This window comes from Rattus rattus, chromosome 3 (genome assembly GCF_011064425.1).
Source record: "Rattus rattus isolate New Zealand chromosome 3, Rrattus_CSIRO_v1, whole genome shotgun sequence".
NCBI classification, from domain to species: Eukaryota; Metazoa; Chordata; class Mammalia; order Rodentia; family Muridae; genus Rattus; species Rattus rattus.
In genome coordinates, this window is record NC_046156.1 from 3,249,953 (window position 1) to 3,272,165 (window position 22,213).

A 22,213-nucleotide genomic window follows, 5' to 3' on the forward strand; every position below is an offset into this window, starting at 1 on the left:
TGAGATGTCACAAGAAAGAAATGAGGCAAGATGGAGACACCCATGAGAGCAAGATCTACTTCTTGTTACGATCGGTGACATTTGGGATGGAGAGGCTCACAGGTTCAGAGCGCTTGTTGCTTCTGCAGAGTTTTCAGGTTTGATCCTCAGAACCCACATGACAGCCCACAACCTTCTGTAACTCCAGGTAGTTTATGGGAGATCTGACACCTTCTTCTGGCCTCAAAGGGCACCAGATACACACTGAGTACATATAGGTACCTCAGACGAAACATACAGATGCATCAAATAAAAGCAAATACATCTTTGAATGAAAAATGGGAACTCCTTGCTACAGACAGTGATGTCGAAGTTCATTTGACTACATGAAAGCAAAGAAGGAGAAAGAAATTGGATGTCGGAAACGGCTATCTTAATTGGGAGCCATAGTAGAAGAACCTAGATTTGCTGAATATGCTAAAGTCTGACTTTGAGAAAAGCAGATGTCTCCAATCATTGTAATGAACAAGGAAGGAGAAAACATGAATGCAGATAGTGAGTTTGTGAGACTTGAGGGACATGGTGCACTCTGAAAACCTACTGTAAATGATAAAGGTTTTGGTGTGTGAAAGGAAGTTCCAAAATTGAGTGAACTAAAATGGAGGAAGGGGGCAATCCAACAGTGCACTGAGAAAATGGGAGCATGAACTTCAGGTCACATGACAGGAACTGAGAGACATAAATATGTCTGCTAGCCACTCTTCGCAATGTTCCTGCTTTAAGTAGGGATGCAGGGAGGAACATCTGTGTGCTGAGCCAAAGACATCCTTTGTCAGGACAACTCTTCCAGGTGTTTTTGTTGCTCTCTCCTTTTGTTATAGTTTGTTGTCCTCATTTTGAATTTAAGCCCACTGAAGCACAATGAAGTTAGAGGTGACTGAAACGTGTACACTTGGCACACAGCACAGTTTTTAATACAAACTTAAGGTGTAGCATTTGTGTTTTCACTCTCTGGGAATCATACTCCACCCCTAAGCTACAATACAGCCCAGAAATCTCTCTATAGTTTAATATTTGACATGTGTATAAACTAAAATACATAGTCAAATATTATAAGATTTAAAGTATAAAAACTAAAGAAATAATAATATTATCAATCTTGAAATGAGCTCCATTTATTAATTGTTGGTCTTAGTACCCATTCTACCTGTGTCCTGTGCAGAACGACCTTTCTTGTTCCAATAAGTTCAAGCCTATTCCCCAGGTTCTCTTGCTTAGGGTTCAGTCTGTCTAGTGTACATGAGGCACGTGGGGTTGGTTTTTGTGCAGGCTGATGAGGATGGACCCATTTCTGTTCTGCCTCAGACAGACATGCAATTTGACCAGAATGATTTGTTGGCACCTTTGTCAAAAGTCAGGTGTTCATCTGTGTGTGGATTATGTCTGGGTGTTCAGTTCTATTCCATTGATCAATGTGTCTATTTTTATGCCTATAGCAGGCTTCTTTTATTACTATAGCTCTGTAATACAACTTGAAATCTGGGATGGTGATACCACCAGGAGTTCTTTTATTGTTCAGGATTGTTTTAGCCATCCTAGGTTTGTTATGTTTCCATACGAAGTGTAAGAATAGTTTTTCAATTTCAGTGAAGACGATTCTGTTGGAATTTCTGGGAATTGCATGGAATCTATTAAATTCTTTTGGTACTATGGACTTTGTTACCGTATCAATCCTTCCACTCTACAACATAAGAGGTTTTCTTTCCATCTTCTGATGTCTTCTTCAATTGTTTTCTTCAATGTCTTGAAGTTTTTTAATTATTAAGTCTTTTATTTGCATGGTTAGAGTTATTTGAAGTTATTTTATTTTTGAGGCTAATGTGGAGATCATTTTTCAGATATTTTTCTCGGTCTGCCATTTGTATATAGGAAGGCTAATGCTTTTTATGTGTTGATTTTGCACCCTGCTATTAAAATTAAAATTGTTTATCAGCTATAAGTTTCCTGGCAGATTTTTAAGGTCTTTTATTTATAAAATAACATCATCGCAAATAAGGATATTTCTTTCCTAATTGTGTCTCCTTTAGTTGTCTTATTGCTCAAGCTAAGACTTGAAGCACAATTTGGAATGTGTCTGGAAAAAGTGGACAATCTTAATCCTGTTGTGATTTTGGTGGAAATGTTTTGAGTTTCACTACATTTACATTGATGTTAGCTGCAAACCTGTTGTAAATTAACTTTATTATGTTAAGATGTGTCTCTCATATTCCTATTCTTCCCAGGACTTTTACTACGAAAGGTGTTGGAATGGGCTGTTTTGGAAAAAAGCTTGATAGATTTTACATTAGATGCAAAATATGGGTTATTGGATCACCATTTCCATTAATATCTCAGGAAAAAGTGAGATCTGGTGTAGAGTTATAGGCCTGTCTGCTCATCCATGGGGCAGAGCCACTTGGGGGCGGGCAAAACGTGGAGACTTTGACTTATCCCACACCATCACCAGGGTGGGTGCTGGGCTATAGGGAAGTTCAAAGACATCCCACACACACACTCTTGGGATAGGAAAGCCCAGTCCTTGGTGTGAGAAAGCCAGAGCTGGTTTGAGGGTCCCCAGGTTTGCGATGAGGCCGAGTCTGTGGGGTTCTTGGGCTTTTGGACACCTAGGCACCACTGGGAGTCGAAGAAGAGCAGATAATGGAATCAGGAGATAATGGAATCAGGAGCTGTGTCTGGCCCGGGGCCTGGGGCCAGGGGGGAAGGACAGAGTCAAGTGCAGGAGAGCTCTAACTAATCCCAGCTGAGGCTAGCTTGGTGACAGTTGTGTCTGGGAGCACAGAGAGGCCTTCTACAGGAGATTAGGGGGCAGCTCTATAGGCAAAGGCCTTCCTGATGGCTCCCCATGGCAGATTTTGGTGAAAAGGGACAGTCTGTAGTTCCAAACAGTTTATTGTCATGGCAGAAAATGGATGTGTAAAACCACACCCCATTTCTCAGGGTAGGCTTGAAATTAAACACCTTTTGCATGGAGAAATGTCTGGGAAAGGAAGTTTATTGACTGAGCCCTCCAGGCCTCTAGTTACCTCATTAGCATGGAGAACTCATCTTGAGCCTATGTGACCTGTGGTCATGTCATGTCTATTTTATGTGAGAAGTATGACATGTGCTCCAAGTCAGGAGTCTGGTAGAAAGCTGGGAGTCACCTAAGCTTCAGGTATATGCCAGGTCTCAACCTGCTCTACCTTACCAAACTTCTTGGCATGGTTTTATGTCCCACAGCCTGGGTCTGAATCATTCCAATATGGCCAGAAATACAAAACAATTTTTTTATCCTGAGGTCAGAAACAGGTAGTGGAGCCTGTGAAACTGTGAGACATCTTTACAAATGAGTTAGCAGATAATTTATAGAAAATTAGACTTCACGTAAAAGTCCAAATATGTACCTTCTCTTTTTAAAGTCACATGGGATCTAGTGAGGTCCATAATAGTGAGTTGTTGACAATGGCAGATGGAGCTAATAAGCGATGGAACCTTACAATAAGCAAATAAGCTTTGCCACTGACCCCACGTAGGCTCATTGCAGCACTGAAATTCGCTGTTTGTATACTAAAAATGAAATGAGTTTTTAATTTAATATGGATTATCTTTAACAATAGTATTTAATTTATTAATAAATAATTTAATAAAAGGTAGCATTGAAATATTAAGCATCAGACACATGTCAGATCATTTGCTCACCACAAGAGAACAGGAATGGAAAAGACTTACATGTTGGTTAGCATGGAAATCATGAGTTTAACGGCATCATTATCAGATGTGTGTCTGCTAAGATGCACAACCAACCACTGGCACTTGAGTGGAAATACTCAATGAAGCACTCTTCCTAAGTAATAACATTGCAAGCAAGATTTAGGGATGAGTAGGAGTTTTTTCAGAAAAGATGTTCGTACATTCCAGGGTATGAACAGGCATTGCTTAAGAATTAAAAAGTTCCACATTATGTATGTATATAAAGCAAGAGAAACAAATGAGGATGAAATGGTGCAGCCTTCTGTGCTAAGCTGAAGAATTTTAATTTTGTCCCAAAATCTATTTAAAACTTCAGCTAATAATACCAAGATAAGATCATCCTTATGAAAGAGCAGTCCGACTGTATCAAAAGTAGAATGTAAAGAGTGAAAACAGAGACAAGAAGTCAATGTACCCCAACCCTGAGGCAAAATGTTAAATCTGAGGTTGACCTGGTATGTTCCTATGTAAAAAGCTCTGTGATGTCAAGGCATTCTAAACTTTCAAAAGAACACAAGACTACTTGAGAGCTATTTTGAGACTGACCTTTTATAGAACTGACCTTTCCTCTGCGTAAACCACCATGTGTTGTTGGCTACCAAAAATCAGTGGACCATAAGTAAGAAAATACTTAGTCTATGTATGCTACCTCCTGCCATAATGACAAATAATTGAAGACTTCAAAGTCAGAAGCATGAGTGAGCTCTAGAAGTTACAATCACCTGAAGATGGAGACAAAAATCCTATTCTCTTAACTGTCTTGTCAGAGGTATTGAATACAAAAGTTAAAAAAATCTGACTAGACTCCAAAGACAAAGAACCATTTTCCTTGAACAATGTGAGCTCACACTGGTGTTGGGCATTGCTAAACACACATTGGAGTCAGGTCATCTTGAATTTGAACCCTACCCTAAGAAGGTTCCTATGACAAATGGAAAAATTATCTTGTAGTTCACAAGAATATTTTGCCTTTCTTTCAATTTTATCATCAACCAACCTTGTGGCAATTCTCTACAATTTTAAATTTAGTAATATAACATGTAATTATAATATAATATGACATGTATATTTTAGCAAGCAACAGTAGCTTTTATTAGGTGTCCATCGTAAACTTCACAAAGTTGATCACTTTTTCTTTCTATAAATCGAAAGATGACAGTCCAATGTTCCAAAATTTAAGTGATCTTTTCCTAAATAAACAATGATTTAAAGCAAGAAAAAAATCATTTTACAGGCAACCTTTCTACAATTTATGGTGAAATTTAGTGTAAATGAATTTGTGGAACTAGTTCTTCCCATGCAAGGAGACAACTTGGCATTTCCATAATGAGCCTGAAGCAGTACTGAATCAACCATCTGGTTGGTCAGACTCAGGAGCACTGAAGGTCTCTCCATAGAACCTCCCAACACTTCTGCTATTCTGGCAACAGTGGAGCCTTCCTGTTGGTTGGTTGGGAGAAAGAAAGGAGGGAATTATTGTCCAGAAAGGTTTCTGTTTTTTTTTTTTAAGTAAATGAATTAAAGATTTGTTTTCCTTTTTGTCAATACAGGTTAATTATGCTGCATTTAATTTCTATGGTCCTATGTCAGCTGTCTTCAACAGGAAGAACGGCTCTTTTTCTTTGTTCTAAATAATTAAGGGTTGACTACGGAGAACCTTGTAAAATATGTGCACCATGCCAATGTTCTCATTAACATTAATAACAACAGCTTTTCCACTTGTCACTGAAACAGTGTTACTAGCCTGCGAAGAAACCTAGTTCAGAGATATGTAGCAGGTCTCGGTGTGGAAGACCCTAGCAGACAAAAGTTCCAACTCTATTTACAAAAAGAAAGACACAGAAAACAGGAGCCTGTAGGTTTTCAAGGCAGGCTGACTGCACTGACAGGCAGAATACAGAGCTTGATCCTTGATGTTTCCCTTCTCAGCCATAGGTGTGGAGGGAAGTGAACTCTTCCGGTTTCCAGCTTGATTGCAATAGTATCCATTCTCATGCTCAGCACCACACTTAAATCTCTCACCCAGCTCAACACTACCTCAGTCTTCAAAAGTATCCACACTTTCTCATCTCACTTGAGTATTCATTGAAGCTCAGCAAGCCTAATTATTGCCTTGAAACCTGTCCGTTGTCTCAGTTTCTCTCATCTCAGTAACTACTCATGAGTAGTGGTCCTTGTCTTCCTAAGTTCCTCTCTGCTCACCTTCCAATCAAAGCCTTGTCATTGTTTGTTTTCCATTTGTTAAATTCCTTTCTTTACTCTTCTCTATCCTGCTCCATTTGTCTGGCCCCCCATCTCTAGGACACTAATAGAATAATCTTCTTATTGAGAGTTCTTTAACCAGCCCTTTCTCTCTGCTTTATTCTCCTCACATCCAACAATGATATATTTCCAAGGGAAATATGACCAAGCCGCAGGAGATAAAGTCCTGCCATTTCTTTACTTCTAGAAAATCCTATGTACCTGAACCTGAGCCTGGAATAGTAAAATGAGGCCTCCATTTTCTGTCTATGATGAACCTTGTAGCCTATAGCTTTGCAGGGTTGATCCTAAAATAGAAAACAGGTATTTCCTATGCCTGATATCCACTCTGCTATTCATCTCAAGATCTCATCCTTCCTGGCCTTCATCTTTTACTTTCTGATACAATCACTTCATTTCATGCTCTGCCATACCTCCTTTTATAGCCACATACATAGGTTGCTGTGGCAACTGCTCACATGACGTATATATTGTGTGTTTGATCTGTGTCCACACACACAGGATGAGGCAAATAGTGCTGTTGTGTCCACTCCTCTGTGGAAGTCAAGTTAATATTTGAGTCAACAGGAACTAGCACAGCAGTTGGTCTAAAGCTCCCTTCTTTCTACACACTCACTGCACAAGTAATTATAATTTAAATTTGTAAAGTGGATCATACAAATATAATTGATTAAACGAAGTAACAACAGACACTCTGCTGACCATGCATGAAACTGTATCAAAAGCCATTCGACCTAGAACTCCTCATTCTGATTGTTTCCCTGAGACAAAAATCAATGCTTCTTCAAATTCCAGATAACCAGAAATCATATTAATTTCTAGTCACCGAAAATATAACCAAAAAGAACTCCAAAATAATATGCATTCCCACACACACCCTCAATCTGTAATTTAATGTAATATTAGAATATACCTTAGGCTGAAGTGTGGTACAGTGGTAGAGTACCGATCTTGAAAAGCAAAGCCTTGGCTTAGTCCCCAGCACTGACAACAGTTTACCCCAAATATCCTGGGAAAACTGGAAAATGAAGGACCACTAAAGATATGGTTTTCTACTCAGTATTTGCTTCTGTTTCTCTCCCTATGATATTAGCTTGATATTGGCAAGTAATCATAGGCATGAAAGTCAAAGAGTTTAACTTTAAATTTTAGCTGTATGTGATTATTGAATAGGCTAAGTCTGGAAATATATCTTCTATCTTCAAAGCAACAGCTGCTATTCTAGTTATCAGATAGACCCCCTTTGAAGACTGTGACAAATACTAAAATTCACCCTGCTGTTCCAAAAGGAAAAAATGACCCAGCATCTTTGCACAAATGGTTGCTGAAAAGATCTGTGTTTTAGAAAGAGCAGCCACAATGTTTACCATCTCATAAGATGAAATACTTGGAAAATTTTTATTGCAATCTTTCTGCAAGACATTAGAGAGATCCCTGTAGTGTGAAATAAAAATAAGAATTCCATGTATCACTGGCAAGGTCCCAACAGACAGACCGGCTTGGCCCGTTCTCAGCCTGGCATATTCTCTGACCCCAAGCTCCAAATTCTCTCCACCTGGATCACTTAGTTCCCATGACAGGTCACTGCCACACCAGCCTCATGCTTCCAAATTCCCATGGCTTTTTGGGGTGCACCTCTCGCAAACCCATGCTTTGCAGTGTATCTCTCTATATATGGAACCCAGTTGGATCACCTCGTGAAGCAAAACACCACACAAACTTAGTTTAGAATCAACACGAAAAGCAATTGCTGGGTGCAGCAACTAGCATCCTAACTTGTAAGCCAATCTAAGTTAAATCCTCTGGTATCGGATCCCAACAGATCCGCCCCTACCTACATTTTGTCTCCATGATCTTTCCCTCTTCCTTTCCCTGACCCAGAAGTCCTGCTTACTCCTCACCCAGTGATTGGTCCCTTGAAATCTTTATTCATTAGGGGAAGGTTCTGCCACAGATCCCTTCCTTGTAGCCCTTCAATATTGCCAATTGTACCAGGAAGAGCCGAACTACTCCATTTTCCTATAGCTGAAATCTTACCTAATCCTGTCTGACTTTGCTGAGTCTCACATCTGCCACATTTATGCCACACTCACTGCAAGAGATCCTCAAGATTCTCTTTTGAATATAAAATCCCTTATGTGATATTCAGTCAATGGTTCACCTTTAAATGGCCTCTCTCCTTATCAATGTACATAGCAACTTACATGTGTCTCTGACATGGGTGTTTTCATTTCCTGTCAGCCCATTTTCGATCACAGGAGCAGTTCTTTTCACAAACAAAAATGTGAATAAACAAATGAATAAACTTACAGCTAATAAGCATTAGGATGAGCATAGGGCCTTTAAGTTAAGGACACCCAGAGGTGTTTCATCTGATGTCCTCTGAATATTCCTTTCTCTGGCATCATATTTAGTTAGGTATATGTGGTATTTCTCTTTATAGCTGACTGAATACTTGAGGAAGGTGATTGTTGGTTATCTCTTTTGAGTTCTGCCACTATATAGCTGTTACAGAAGCAGGAGTTAAACACCAGTAATCCGAGAAGAAAGGATAGAAAGGAAAGAAAGAGGAAAGGAACAAAAAGGATGTGAAAGAGGTATTATTTGGAAGCTTACAATTTCACAAAATGTAAATATAAACTATTTTTACCCTATTATTCCTGAATTGCTGCTTTCCTAAATAAAGATAATTATTCACATTTGTATTAAGCTAAAGAATTTTACATTTTCCTGTAATGTACACAAAGTAGTTATTTCCTTGAAAGAGCTTTCCAACCAAGTTGGGAATGTCAGTGCTTGAACATTTGAAAACAGGATTCAAGGAGGAATTTCTTAAAAACCAACAGTTCAGATATACCAGTTCACTGGACTTTAGTCTTTTTCCAAAGCCTTCTTCAAAAATACCCACAGCCCTCTTGTTCAACATTTATGAGTCTACATGAAACTTTCCAGGAAAAATGTCCCCACATAACAAATTGTGTCAGTTGTGGTGGAGAGTTAGTTATTTTCTTACCTCCACAGTGTTTTGATGAACAGTCATTCATATGCATGTCATGCTGTTCCTATAGAAGCCATGAATTTCCAAGCCTGGATGTATAAAATACCAGTACAAAGTATAATAATGTTTAGCCAGCATACATGCCTTTCACATACACATGCTGTGTATTTGCCGCTGTAAAATCAATGGTGATCTTCCTATTAGCTGTCCTGGGATGGCTCACTGAGAGTGACCCCTAGTCATGCTCACTCTCCTACCTCGCTCCTGTCAGATGTTGAAGTTATGTGTCTAAATCATATATCTTTGCAGAATGGGGAGTGTGCTACTTTGGACACAGCTTAGAACCTACACAGATGTGTATATGAATGTTGCTAATTATAAATCATAAAGAGCTGTGTTCTCCCCTACAAAACAAGTTAAAGAATAACATGTTTCCATTACTGTTATAAGAATATGTTTTTACAGTGAAGCTTGGTTATTTGCCCTTATGTAGCATGTATGCATGAAATGGGACTCCTTCAATGTTATATTATTCCTTTTAATAATAATATTTATGAAGAAACATCTTCTCACTAAGAAGATAAAATGAAGTGAACCTTGCATGACGCACTGTCAATGCTACTGGCACAGCAACGGCCTTCAGCATGGCCCTCACACACATGAACGTCAGTGACAGGGCCTCAACACAGGCAATAAAAATTTATACAAGGACACAGGCAGAGCACGTAAACTGATGAGAGGGACATGGGGTAGAGGAGGAGAGGAAACAGCATGACCTGGAGACTGGAACATGAATGTCAGGCAGAGGGGCATATGCAGGATGATAGAGACAGGTTAGAGGAGGCACAGGTCATGGAGGATAGGATAGAATGAGGAGATGCAGGGGTTACGGCCTCAGAGGCCACAAATAGAGACTCTGCACTTTTTCCTGAGGAGCAGAGAACCACCTAAAGCTTATGAGCAGGAGACCATGCTGCATTTAAGAAGTAATATACAGTTAACTCTCAGATGTTTCTCTAGAGATACAGCTGCAAGGTTAATTACCAGACTTTTTAATCTAATCACCTCTCTCTTGACAGATACGCTTTCATTTTCTTCAGAATTTTGATTCTGCCCTGATTATTAAGACAATAATTAGCACTCTGCTATTGCTTTCTAGAGCCAGTGACTATTTAGATTTACCAATACTTTTCTTTTGATATAATACCAAATTTATTTAGTCTTTAGCTCCACTCTGACATCACTTCTAGAATAATTTTCTCTTGTACTTAGAGATTTCCTCTGATGTTGGCTTCAGTCTGCAACTCTTGATAAAGTACTCAGTCCATTTCTGAAATCATGGCTGTTCTGTACCCTTTGTTTTTTAAAAAAGACTGTCAATGTAAGAATATTATTGGTTCTTGAAAGATTCCTATCTAGTGAATCCCTACTCTAATTGTTGTTAGGAATTCATCTGTTTTCCTTAATTACTTTTTTGTTTTTAATTGACACGATGTTTATCCATTTTATCCATGTTTGTGGGTTACTGTGAGGTAATTCAATACGTGTCCACAGTATGCATCAATCTAATCATGGTAATTAGCAACCACATTGCCTCCAACATTTATTGTCTTCATCTGTTAAGAACTACCGAGTCTTCTTTTATGGTTTTGAATCATGATCTAAAATTGTAGTCAACCACGGCTGTCATGGGCTGTTAGCATTAGTCCCTCCAGTTTCCACATGACTTTTGAAGGAAATCTTTCCTCCTGGCAACTTTCAGATGCTCTGGTCCTTACACTGTACAATTTCATATGAATCTGTGTGAGGATGATTTTTTTGTTCAGAATTTTTTGAGCTTGTGCCTCCTGTAGATAAGTGGAGCTTGCCTTTATAACACCCTTTTTAACCCCATCCTGTTTCTTCACACTTACTTTCTCTAATGTGCCAGGAAACCTAATTCTCTCCCCTGTGTCCTTTAAGAGTCTTCTTGATTACCTGGTATCTTTCCTGGCACATTAATCTAATTGTTCCCTAATACCTGATCTGTCACTACTTTCTGCGTCTGACTCTAATCTCTTTTAATCTTCTTCATTGATATCTCTTTGATAATACCTTATTTCATCATCATGTTTTCAGACCCTGCCTTAGTTATATAAACATAACATCATAGCACATTCACTTTGTAGTTTTTTGTTTTTCTTTAGCAACTCTAACAGCATATTTCACTCTATATTCTGCAGTTTGTAATTATCCCATGAATACTGAAACTTTGTTGGCTAATAATTGTCAAAGGCCAGCTTTGACATCACAGGTAAGCTGAGGCAGGGCATAGAGTCTACAATTGATCTCTCAGCAGACTTTTCTCTGAAGGAATAAGGCTTGATTCTTTAGGCCCAGCAAAAAGTAAGCAAAACACACACACACACACACACACACACACACACACACACTCACACACACACACACACAGTGGAAAGCATGGCTCCAACCATTTTACATATATGTACATACATACACATGTTTGGTAGATAGAACAAAGTTCTAACCAACTTTGTGTGTGTGTGTGTGTGTGTGTGTGTGTGTGTGTGTGTGTGTGTGTGTATATACATATATATTTGGTGGATGAAGAAAGCTCCTGCGAGCAAGTTTCAACAACTTTATTTTTTTCTCCTAGCCATTTTAGACCACCTAAGACAAAAATTCTCTATGTAAGAAAAAAGACTACCTCATAACTACAAATTACATGTTCTCCAAGAAAAATCACCATAAGAAGTTTTTCCTCAAGAAGAGATTAAAATATTTACAAAAATGGAAATTACAATAGGATTACTGATTATGTATTCTTCCTTTGAAACTCGTACCTAACTAAACATTTCCCATCTATCTTTCCACAAGTTTATCATAACCCCAAGCAGTAATTCTTTGGTCATTGATTAACAAGTTTTAAGCAGTGTAAAATTGTTAGCTCATCTAAATATTATTTTATGAAAGTTCATCTTCATATTGATCTGCAAGAAAATTGCCCAACAGAGTGAACTGTCTCCCAAGAAGCAATCATAACGCACCATAGGCACTGAGGGTCTTCCCATGCCCATTCACACAACACTAGATACAGGAGGAATACAGCAATGACAAGCATGAGAAGAAACAGAAACAGCAAGAAGCAATCCAGAGATGAAGTCTCCAGGAATGTGCCTCTCAGAGACACATCCATCACAGCTGTGCAAAATGGTAGACGTCTCCAGAAAGCTCACTTTCTCACTGCAGCATCTCCTGCATGGCATCCAACGAATAGTGTCCTGTCTAATTCCTGGACTCAGAGACAATTCGTGTTTGCTTCAGCTTGGCTCTTGAGGGCAATACTGACATTCAGCATATATTCAGTACACATACCTTTAATACAGACTCAGGGCACTCTCTCCAAGATCCAGATCCCCATGGATTATCAAGTGAATGTCTGAAACTAGTTTGAAATGGCAACTGAGAGCAACATAGCCATGGCCATTCCTCAGCTCCCTCTGACACTCACAAGTAGATTCTTCCAAGATTCCTTCTTTACATCTCCCCTTTCAGAGAGGCTGATGTGAGTTGCTGATGTTCTGTTCCAATACCCTGTGCATATATTTCTGATACCCAATATAGATTTACACGGGATACTTACATGTGTGTATAAGTATTAAAGGACAGACTCTGGATTCAATGAGATGTCTCCTTACTTCATGACTCCCTGCACTTATAGCCTGGTGTGTGTCTACTTGACCAAGTACAGCTGCACGTGGGCCATTTACTTGTGTGTCTGAGTATTCAATCACAGAGTCTGGATACCAAGGGGATAGTTCTCATATATCATATAATGCCCCTTGTACTCACACCCACATAAGTCTAGTTTGTAACAGGCACAACTAAGCAGTGTCCAAGAAATTAATGAGCGAAATTTTACTTCACAGAATGTAGAGGCCACAAGGTCTTTATGCTCATGTATAAGCACTAGGGAAATGAGGAATGTTAAACATTCAAGATTGTCTTTTCAAGGGAGAGATGCATAATCTGTTTTCTGCCCAGAAGGCTGGGAGTGAATGTAGTTAACAGCCTGGTGACATATGTTTCTGTAGAGCTAGGACATACCTAACTACCACGGTCTATTACATTTATCTTAGACTTTTCTTCACTAGACCTTCATTTTGACCATCATTTCTTAATAGAACCCAACCTTATGGGAGATGTCACATTTACTTTACAATAGCCTAGATGACCTCTGAGCTATTTCTAGGCCAGGCCATACCTGACTTCAGACAATTATATTTATTTATCCCAGCCACTCTCCCTAGGCCCTTTTTATATTGAGTACTATTTCTCAGTGACTAGAAACCATCTTTATGGAAAAAGCCATATGTACTTTGTAAAGAGTTTCAATGTAATCATTTCTTAAATTTGTTGTACACATGGGATTGAGTTGTCATTGAGTAACATTTTGCAAAATTGTGCTAAGGTTAAGATAAACACACCAAGGTCATATTCTAGATGTTTGAACCAACACACACTACAGAATCATGTTGAACAGGATTTCCTTCTTGCATCATGGATCATTACTGTTTGTGGAGTTTGCAGAGACCCACACAATAAAATATACCCTTTTAGCCTCAAATAATTTTTATTCAACTTTTGGAGCTTTCAGTATCACAGCTTAAAAAAATGCCTAAGTGTTTGTACTTCAGTTCTAAAAGCTTCTTACAGAGTCAGTAATTTAAATTACATATGCTTCTGGAACAAATCTCTTCAGTGTTAAATTGCTTCCTTAGCTACAAAATAATTACTCTCTAGCACAAATTCATCTTCAGATTCAAAACATTTCTATTGTTTTTAAACGTGAGATATTAGCAAATGAAAATCAGGATACCCATGTAGTCAACTGTCTGACTGTAATTAGCTATTTGTTATGTTTCTTGTTTCCCCTATATTTAAGAATACAGTTCTTCTATAATGATCCTACCTCATTTTCACTAAAAGCTTTAATCTTGAGAAGGCCTTGTAAAGGCTCTTAGCTTTGTAGAGGGCATGACTCATGGGAAGAAGTTCACTCAGATAAGAAACTTGATCTAGGAAACATAGACTCCACTGAGACTGTTTACCTCTCTGAAGCTTCCTGTCCAAAACTGCCTGTCTCAGCAGGAGTTTTGTACACTTCTCATTTTCCCTTTAATTATCTGAACTCTCAAAATTATTGGCTCAGCATAAATTGTGAACAGGAAAGCATCCTGTGGTACATGGGAAGGAGAAACGTGTGATACCCAGGCAAGCTGATCAAGATTCTGCATCCAAACAGACTGCTTTGTTTAGAAAAGTAAACAACAGCCCATCATATTGTGGTACATTAGTGTACTTTTAATTGCTAACGGTCACCTGAATTCTCTGGATACTATAGATTCACAAGTGATTTAGTCACCAAATCTAAGAGCCTTATTATGAGATAAATCATTAGTGCAAGAATATTGGGGAGGAGAGTCCTTAAGAATAACTTACTCTCTCCCCTTCCACATCCCTCACCACCTATGGCAGGTAGAAGAACTAGCCCAGGGTTATGAGAGTGGATTATGAACTTGCTGTGTCCTTCACCAGCTGCAATGCTCAGCAGAATGGGTCTTGCAGCTTACCTGGGCAATAAGGTAGAGCCGGCCCTGACTGAAAGGCTGGTGGTGAGCCTTTTTGGAGGATGTAAGATCAAGAGGGCTGACAAGCTAACCAGCTCAGATACCTCTCAGGCCCAGGGATTTGAATTAGTCCACCCCAATATCTACCCTCTGGAAAAACTGCTAGAGTGCATGAATGGGTGGTCCTATAAATCCAAAGCTACAACATCTCTATGACACAGGGCAACAACAGGATATTCGAGGCGAGGTTCCAGTATTGGTAGAGTATTAGAAGCCAGAGGCTTTGTAGCAGACCAACATTTGCAAACAAAGAAGTATGAACAAAAGGTTATACTGTGGGACACACTGTGACACAACTACAGTTCCCACAAGATTTTCCTACATTGGGGTAGAACGTGCAAAGGTGGAGGGCAGATATGAGAGAAGGTTGAGATGAGTGGATTTGGTGTGCATGATGTGAAATTCACAAATAACCAATAAGAAGTTTTAAAAAGAAAACAACTTACTCTTGATTGTAAGGTACATTCCAAATATTATAGATGTGAGTGAAGGAAAACTGTAAATCGTTTTGAAAGCCTATATTAACACCTTTCATTCTCTCAAGTCTCATGTTGTATGCCTTAGCATCTACTCTACAGACAAGAAAACTGACAGTTTCAAAGACAACACTGCAGTAAGAGTCAGGGTTGACCAGATACTGATCTCGAATCAAGTGCTCACTCTGGCTTAGAGTCTCCCTAGTAGAATGTGTAAAGAAGTTTCCTTTTAAAAAATTTATGAAATTCGTAGGCAAATGGTTGGAACTGGAAAATATCCTGAGTGAGCTAACCCAATCACAGAAAGACACACATGGTATGCACTCACTGATAAGCGGCTATTAGCCCAAATGCTTGAATTACCCTAGATGCCTAGAACAAATGAAGCTCAAGACGGATGATCAAAATGTGAATGCTTCACTCCTTCTTTAAAAGGGGAACAAGAATATCCTTGGCAGGGAAGAGAGAGGCAAAGATTAAAACAGAGACTGAAGGAACACCCATTCAGAGCCTGCCCCACATGTGGCCCATACATATACAGCCACCCAATTAGACAAGATGGATGAAGCAAAGAAGTGCAGACCGACAGGAGCCAAATGTAGATCGCTCCTGAGAGACACAGACAGAATACAGCAAATACAGAGACGAATGCCAGCAGCAAACCACTTAACTGAGAACGGGACCCCCGTTGAAGGAATCAGAGAAAGAACTGGAAGAGCTTGAAGGGGCTTGAGACCCCATATGTACAACAATGCCAAGCAACCAGAGCTTCCAGGGACTAAGCCACTACATAAAGACTATACATGGACTGACCCTGGACTCTGACCTCATAGGTAGCAATGAATATCCTAGTAAGAGCACCAGTGGAAGGGGAAGCCCTGGGTCCTGCTAAGACTGAACCCCCAGTGAACTAGACTGTTGTGGGGAGGGAGACAATGGGGGGAGGGAGGGGAGAGGAACACCCATAAGGAAGGGAGGGGGAGGAGGATCTTTGCCCGAAACCGGAAACGGAATAACACTAAAATGTATATAAGAAATACCAAGTTAATAAAAAAAAAATAATAATCACCGTAGCAACATTCATCATAAGGAACCATAGAAAATCCCTGTGAAGAACTGAGTACTATGGATTGTTCTATGGAAGAAATGCAATGAGTTTAAATTTATCTATTCCATTCACTGAAGCATTTAGAGCATGTTTAACTGATCGTAAAGACATAAATGCTATGATGTTAAGTAAAATTGTTAATTTGTACACATGTCCTAATTTACACAAAAGTACATATACCACATGTTCATTTATAGCATAAAAATACAACACAAACATTTTCTCATATAGGAAAGATTATGGAAGAAAATAAAACAAATTTCTGATTTTTACATTTTTTGTTTTTCAAATTTTTTATAGACATATATTACATGTGTGTAGAAGAAAAACAGACATTAAAAAATAAATCTGTTTAAAAAATTTGTATGTCACTTCATTCAAAAGTAAGAATATTAGGACTCCTACTAAATCTTAAATGCATTTGAAAATTCAGTTTTAAAAGATTGTATTTAAAAAGAACTAGTTTTAATATTCCTTAAAATGATTGTAGCAATCAGCAGAAAGAGTGGTTAGTAAGTCTTACCCAAATCAATGATGAGATAGTGGACTGTTAAGCTGTAACTAACCACATTGCATGTTCACATATCACATCACCGTCTTTCTAGATTGCACAGACTGGAAATCAGTTAAGAGAAACTTCCAGGACTGTAGCCATATGTTTTCCTATCTGGTTAGGAGGAATCTCTTTCAAAGAATCCATTAAACATCTTTTTTCAAAGTTTTATTTTAAAAAGATGTACATTTCTATATAGGGCGATGAAAAAATAATTCTGACATTATATCAAGCAGCAAGTAATTTTTATAAAGAACCCAAGATGACTAACTCAAAGTAAAAGACTTTATATTTCCTCTTATGTAAGAAGTCGTATGATCTCCCTTTTAAAAAGCTAATGAGTTAAAAAAAAATAAGAACCGTATGCTACATTGTTTTTTTTCCTATAAATAAGGAATTACATGTAGGAAGAAATGGTACTTAAATATACCATTATCCAACTGCATAATCATGATTACCAGACTTCATTTGTGGAAGTTCAGCAAAGTAGCATTAAAAATGGCATAAGGATCTCATTAAGATAATTCTACAAGAAAATTAATACAAACTGTTCTTCCAACTGTCTATGCCTTTGGTAGTCAAGATAAGTTGAATAGAGCTTAAAAAAATAGAGGTGTTGTTTTTCACCATGTGGTACTAGAAACACTTATATCAATTCACCCAAATTGATGTCTTCCTGAAAATGCAAGTTGCCTTACCTCCATACTAGACTTATTTAGTGAATCAAGAAGGCACTTCCAAAATACATCTCAACCCACAGTAGCTGTGTGCATGCTGGGTCCCACAATCAATTGTAGCACTTGGTTCTCCTTCACCTAGTACTTCGGGCTGATAGAACTATAAATTGAGCCTGACTGACTTTTCATCCCATGTTTCATTTGCTAGTGATTTATGAGGCACAGCAAGGGACACAAAAGATTGTGAGTATGATATTTTGAAGTGCTGCAGCTCCTGACAACATAGGAGTATTTGTTTAGAATGAAGAAATAGAAGTAATGCTTTCTGAAATCTAATACAATGGCAAAATAAAGAGAGCTAGGGGTGATGCTCCTAGCTTGGAGAATGCCAAGGTTAACTCCTGAAGGCTTTTGTCTGCCTGGTTTTCATTTTGTTCTGTTTTGTTTATGTCTCTGTGGGGGAAAAAAACATTGAGGCACTAACAGTTGGATGTATTGTGAAGCTGTTCCAAATTGAGTATGGAAGAAAACTAGAGTGTATCAATGGTTCTTTTACTGTCATGGTCATGAAAATGCTAACTTCAGATTTGCTACTGAGTTTAGGTATGAGTGGGTCTAACCAAACTGTGGCCTAACTAGTGAGTGGTTCTTTTCTGTTACAGCAATTGTTCAACTGTCAAGCTCTAAGGAAACTAAGCATTCCTGATAATGACCTCTCAAGTCTGCCGACCTCCATTGCTAGCCTAGTTAATCTGAAAGAACTCGACATCAGTAAAAACGGTAAGATAATCTCTAAACACTTTCAGATCTTTTTACTGAAAACGTCTTCTGTTTTCTTAGTGAGTGATAAAGTTCCTTTAATTTTATATTTTTCTTTTTTTCGGAGGTGGGGACCGAACCCAGGGCCTTGCGTTTGCTAGGCAAGCGCTCTACCGCTGAGCTAAATCCCCAACCCCAAGTTCCTTTAATTTTAAGAGGTAAATCATACCCATATCTCAGAGACAGCAAACTTCTCATTTTCCTCTCAGTATATCTGACCTCCCTGGGTCTTATTCCTTGCTGGACTCAGATATACATTCTTATTTTCTAAACTATTTTGTGTCCTCTGCCAGGTTCATCCTCTTTTTCAGGATGTTTCCTACTCAGTGAGCTCTGTTCACTTCCTTGAAATAATCCTCCCATTTGCTCTCCCGAGCTTTACTGTTTCCTGGGCACTCACCTATGCACAGAATTCACTTACTCACCATGCTTATTGGCTTTCTTCTCCTGGCCCAGATTGCAAACTCTATCCGATGGCAGGAGGGATATTACTGTCTTGGCTACTGACATATTCCAAATGACTTGAGCAGAGCCTGGGAAACCATCAAGGCCCAGTCATATCTGTTGTATTTTGAGCCAAATTCATGCATCTGGTGATTTTTTGACATGGTGCTAATATTGATTTTCATGTTATTTTCCTTGATGGTTTCCTAGAGGAAGATGGGCCTTCAGATGATCTAAGTATCCTAATTCATTCAGTAGGTCCTTATCACTTTACAAATGACTTCAGCTACCTATTTTATTAGAATAAATTAAAGATCTATCTCAAAGGATTGTGACCAGGCAATTTGTGGTGCAAAGCACAGCCTCACCATCAAGTTCTCAAATGAAAAATGTACTGTAGTCAAACACAGGTATTGCTATAGTAACTTCACTCAGTATGGTTGGTGCCAAGGGGACAGGCATGAAAAAAAGCAAGTCCTCCCTCACAAAACTTGCATCTTAGAAAGTCATTTATATATGGAAACAGCTTCACTTCAGTAGCTCTGAAAGACTGAGTAAACTGTTGTATGTAAAGTTATGTTCAATCTGAAGGCCATCTTTAGGGGGAGGGTGAATATGTTCTTAGAGAATGTTTCCTACAAAGTAGTAAACAAGCCATACCAAGATGAATGGGTCTGTGGATAATAGGATAAGATGAAGTGGATAGTCCTGGCTTGAAGTCTAGGTAAATAAACAGTCTGTTTAAAGACTTCTGGGTTGTAAATATGGCATCGTTAAGATGTCTGATGCCTCATGATGCTCTATGACAGTTTCCTAAGGGAACTCTCTACAGACACTGGCACTATATCAGTCCTCTTCACAAGCCTTCCTACACCTTCTTATCTAAAACCCCAGATTCTGCTGGTGAGATCCACTATAAGCAGATTCCACTTCACCCTTTTCCCACACATGAAAGTGACATGCCATATACATTATATATCACCCAGCATCAATCTGCTTCCTAGCATTTAAGCTCAGTGATGTCTCAATTCTTTGTTATTGCTTTTTTATTTCCATTACCGATAATATGTGGCTATTATAGGATCTCAATAAATATTTACTGAATGAATTTGTGATTGAATGGTTGAGAGTCATCATTAACTTTACAGTGTCACTGGAGAGCTAGAACAGATACCCACAAATAACCAGTAATCTCTAAGACATTACTCAGAGTAGTGCTTAATTACATGCATTTTTAGAGAATGGCAGAACTAATTAAGACTGTTGTATTAATAGAAAGGGAGTCAAGCTCCAGATTTAACTTGAAAAAGATAATACATTTGCAGCCAGGCTCTTAAAAAGTCTTCCACACTAAGCTGACTGGCCACTGAGATTTGAAGACAATTCAAGAAAGACTACAGGTGCTTCTGAATAGCAATCAAACTTAAACCCATGAATAGGGGTTTCATATCCACTTTTACTCTTGTAGGAATATATTTACTAGGGATGAAAAGATGGCATTTTTAAAAGTATACAGTTCTTCCTGAAGATCTTATTTCAGTTCCCAGCAACCACATCAAGTAGCTTTCAATTGCCTGTAACTAAAGTTCCAAGGGATCCAACTCCTCCATCTGGCTTCTGTGAGCACTGCACAGACATACACAATAAAATAAATGGTTTTGAAATAATAAAATTAAGGTGCATTCGCTGTGTCTTACTGCTATTAAACTGTTTATATGCATTTATATTTCAAATTCTATTTTCAATTTATGATTCTAAGAAATATGATGTGGCTATTACCACATCTGGCCTTAGGGCAGATTTAGTAGACAGCACAAGTAATAAAAACTTACCTTATTTTTAAAGATGAACAGATAACATATTGCCATATAGGGCTTAAGTTCTTAAAGAGTGACCTTATTGAAAGCATATAATAATTCTCAGAGGTGCTTTTACACTAAAAATTACAAGTTGCACTTACTTACTCCAGAAGGAAGTCTGTGAGCATCTTTAGAAGTCTTTGAAATTATTGCTTACTTTTACCTCCATAGTCTGGAAATATTTTCACAAAATGGCACGCAAGAGATGTTAGGTCACTGTGGGGTACACATTTGATTGCAAGGGGGTGAGCTGACAATGAGAAGACTACAACTGGCAATCACACAAACAGCCCTTCAGGAAATTATAACTGCATGCTGTCCCCTGTTCCCGCGCTCCGTGACAGGGACCTGGGCAGTTACTCAAAGAGCTTAATGAATCTTTCAGGAATCTGACAAGTGAAGAAAGAACAGGAGTCTGAAACGAGTGGAGTCAGCATTACAATTGGCAGTTGAAATAGCCCTGCTGAAAGGGGAGAGACTACAGCAGAGCTGAAGCACAGGGATGGAATATCGATTGGTATCTCTAGACAGACCCAATGCAAGGACTCGTCAACCTGAGCAAAAACTTGACTGAAATGTGCTGGAGTTAGATTGAGAGAATCCTTAATACATGCACTCACTTTGAGTCTACAGCTGCTTTTGACTATCCATTGCAGACTCTAATCTTAATTCTGCCAACTTCTTGTCACATCACCCTCAGTCAATGCAATACCAGCAAGCTGGCCCCTTCTGACACAGGAGCTATACAATTTCCTCTACCCAGATTCTTCCCTCTCTGGCTAAATTCTATACTATCAGCAGAGTTTTCTGTTTATTAAAAATCCAAGTGAATCTGCATGCACATACATGTGTGCACATGCAAGCACACTCATACATACACAACATACATACAAAGAAGAGACTTCAAATGTTATTTATTCTGAAGTTTTTTTGTCCATCTACAAATAGAAAAGTAATCATTACATAGTACATTACAGGTACATTTTGCCCTGTGGTTGGTTTTGTTTTGAACTTACATCACCTTTTCAGGTGGAAGGAGACTCTGGCGATCCAATCTGACGCTTTGTGCATGCTAGGTAGACATTACTTTTCCATTTGGTTTGTTGAATAAGTGGTATATTATGTGATCTTCTAATTCAGAAACTATCTTGTTCACTTTTCTATTTGGAACTATGAGCACAATTTTTAGGGCATATTTTAAGTTTTGGCAGGTAAATAATATTTTATCCTATTAAAAAAATACAATGTTAATTATGTGTTATTACATTAGAGACTCCTCACAAAGCCCCACTTGGCACACTGGGAACCTTTAAGTGGTTTGACTGCAGGAATAGACAGAAAGACTGAGATTCACACTGAGTACCATGCTGCATAGCAATATGTTAAATACCTATGTTCTTTGGGGTAATGGCTCCACCTGTCAAGCTGTGACTCTCCCTTTAGCTTCACACTAACATAGCCATCTGTCTGTTAGGCATAGGTACAGAATGCCCCACAGACTCCTCAAACATGATACATTTAAAACCAAACTCATCATCATCCCAACGTGTTCATTTTTC

General features: G+C 38.6%; 1 protein-coding gene across 11 annotated transcripts in view; it reads left to right on the top strand.

Moving 5' to 3' along the window:
- Window positions 1-22,213, top strand: part of Lrrc7 (leucine rich repeat containing 7) — a 453,319-nt gene that overhangs the window by 204,014 nt on the left and 227,092 nt on the right. For all 11 annotated transcript variants that reach the window (XM_032897090.1, XM_032897087.1, XM_032897091.1 and 8 more), the window contains exon 4: window positions 18,195-18,312. In XM_032897090.1, the coding sequence (XP_032752981.1) occupies window positions 18,195-18,312 (118 nt within the window). The remainder of the gene's footprint in view (window positions 1-18,194; window positions 18,313-22,213) is intronic.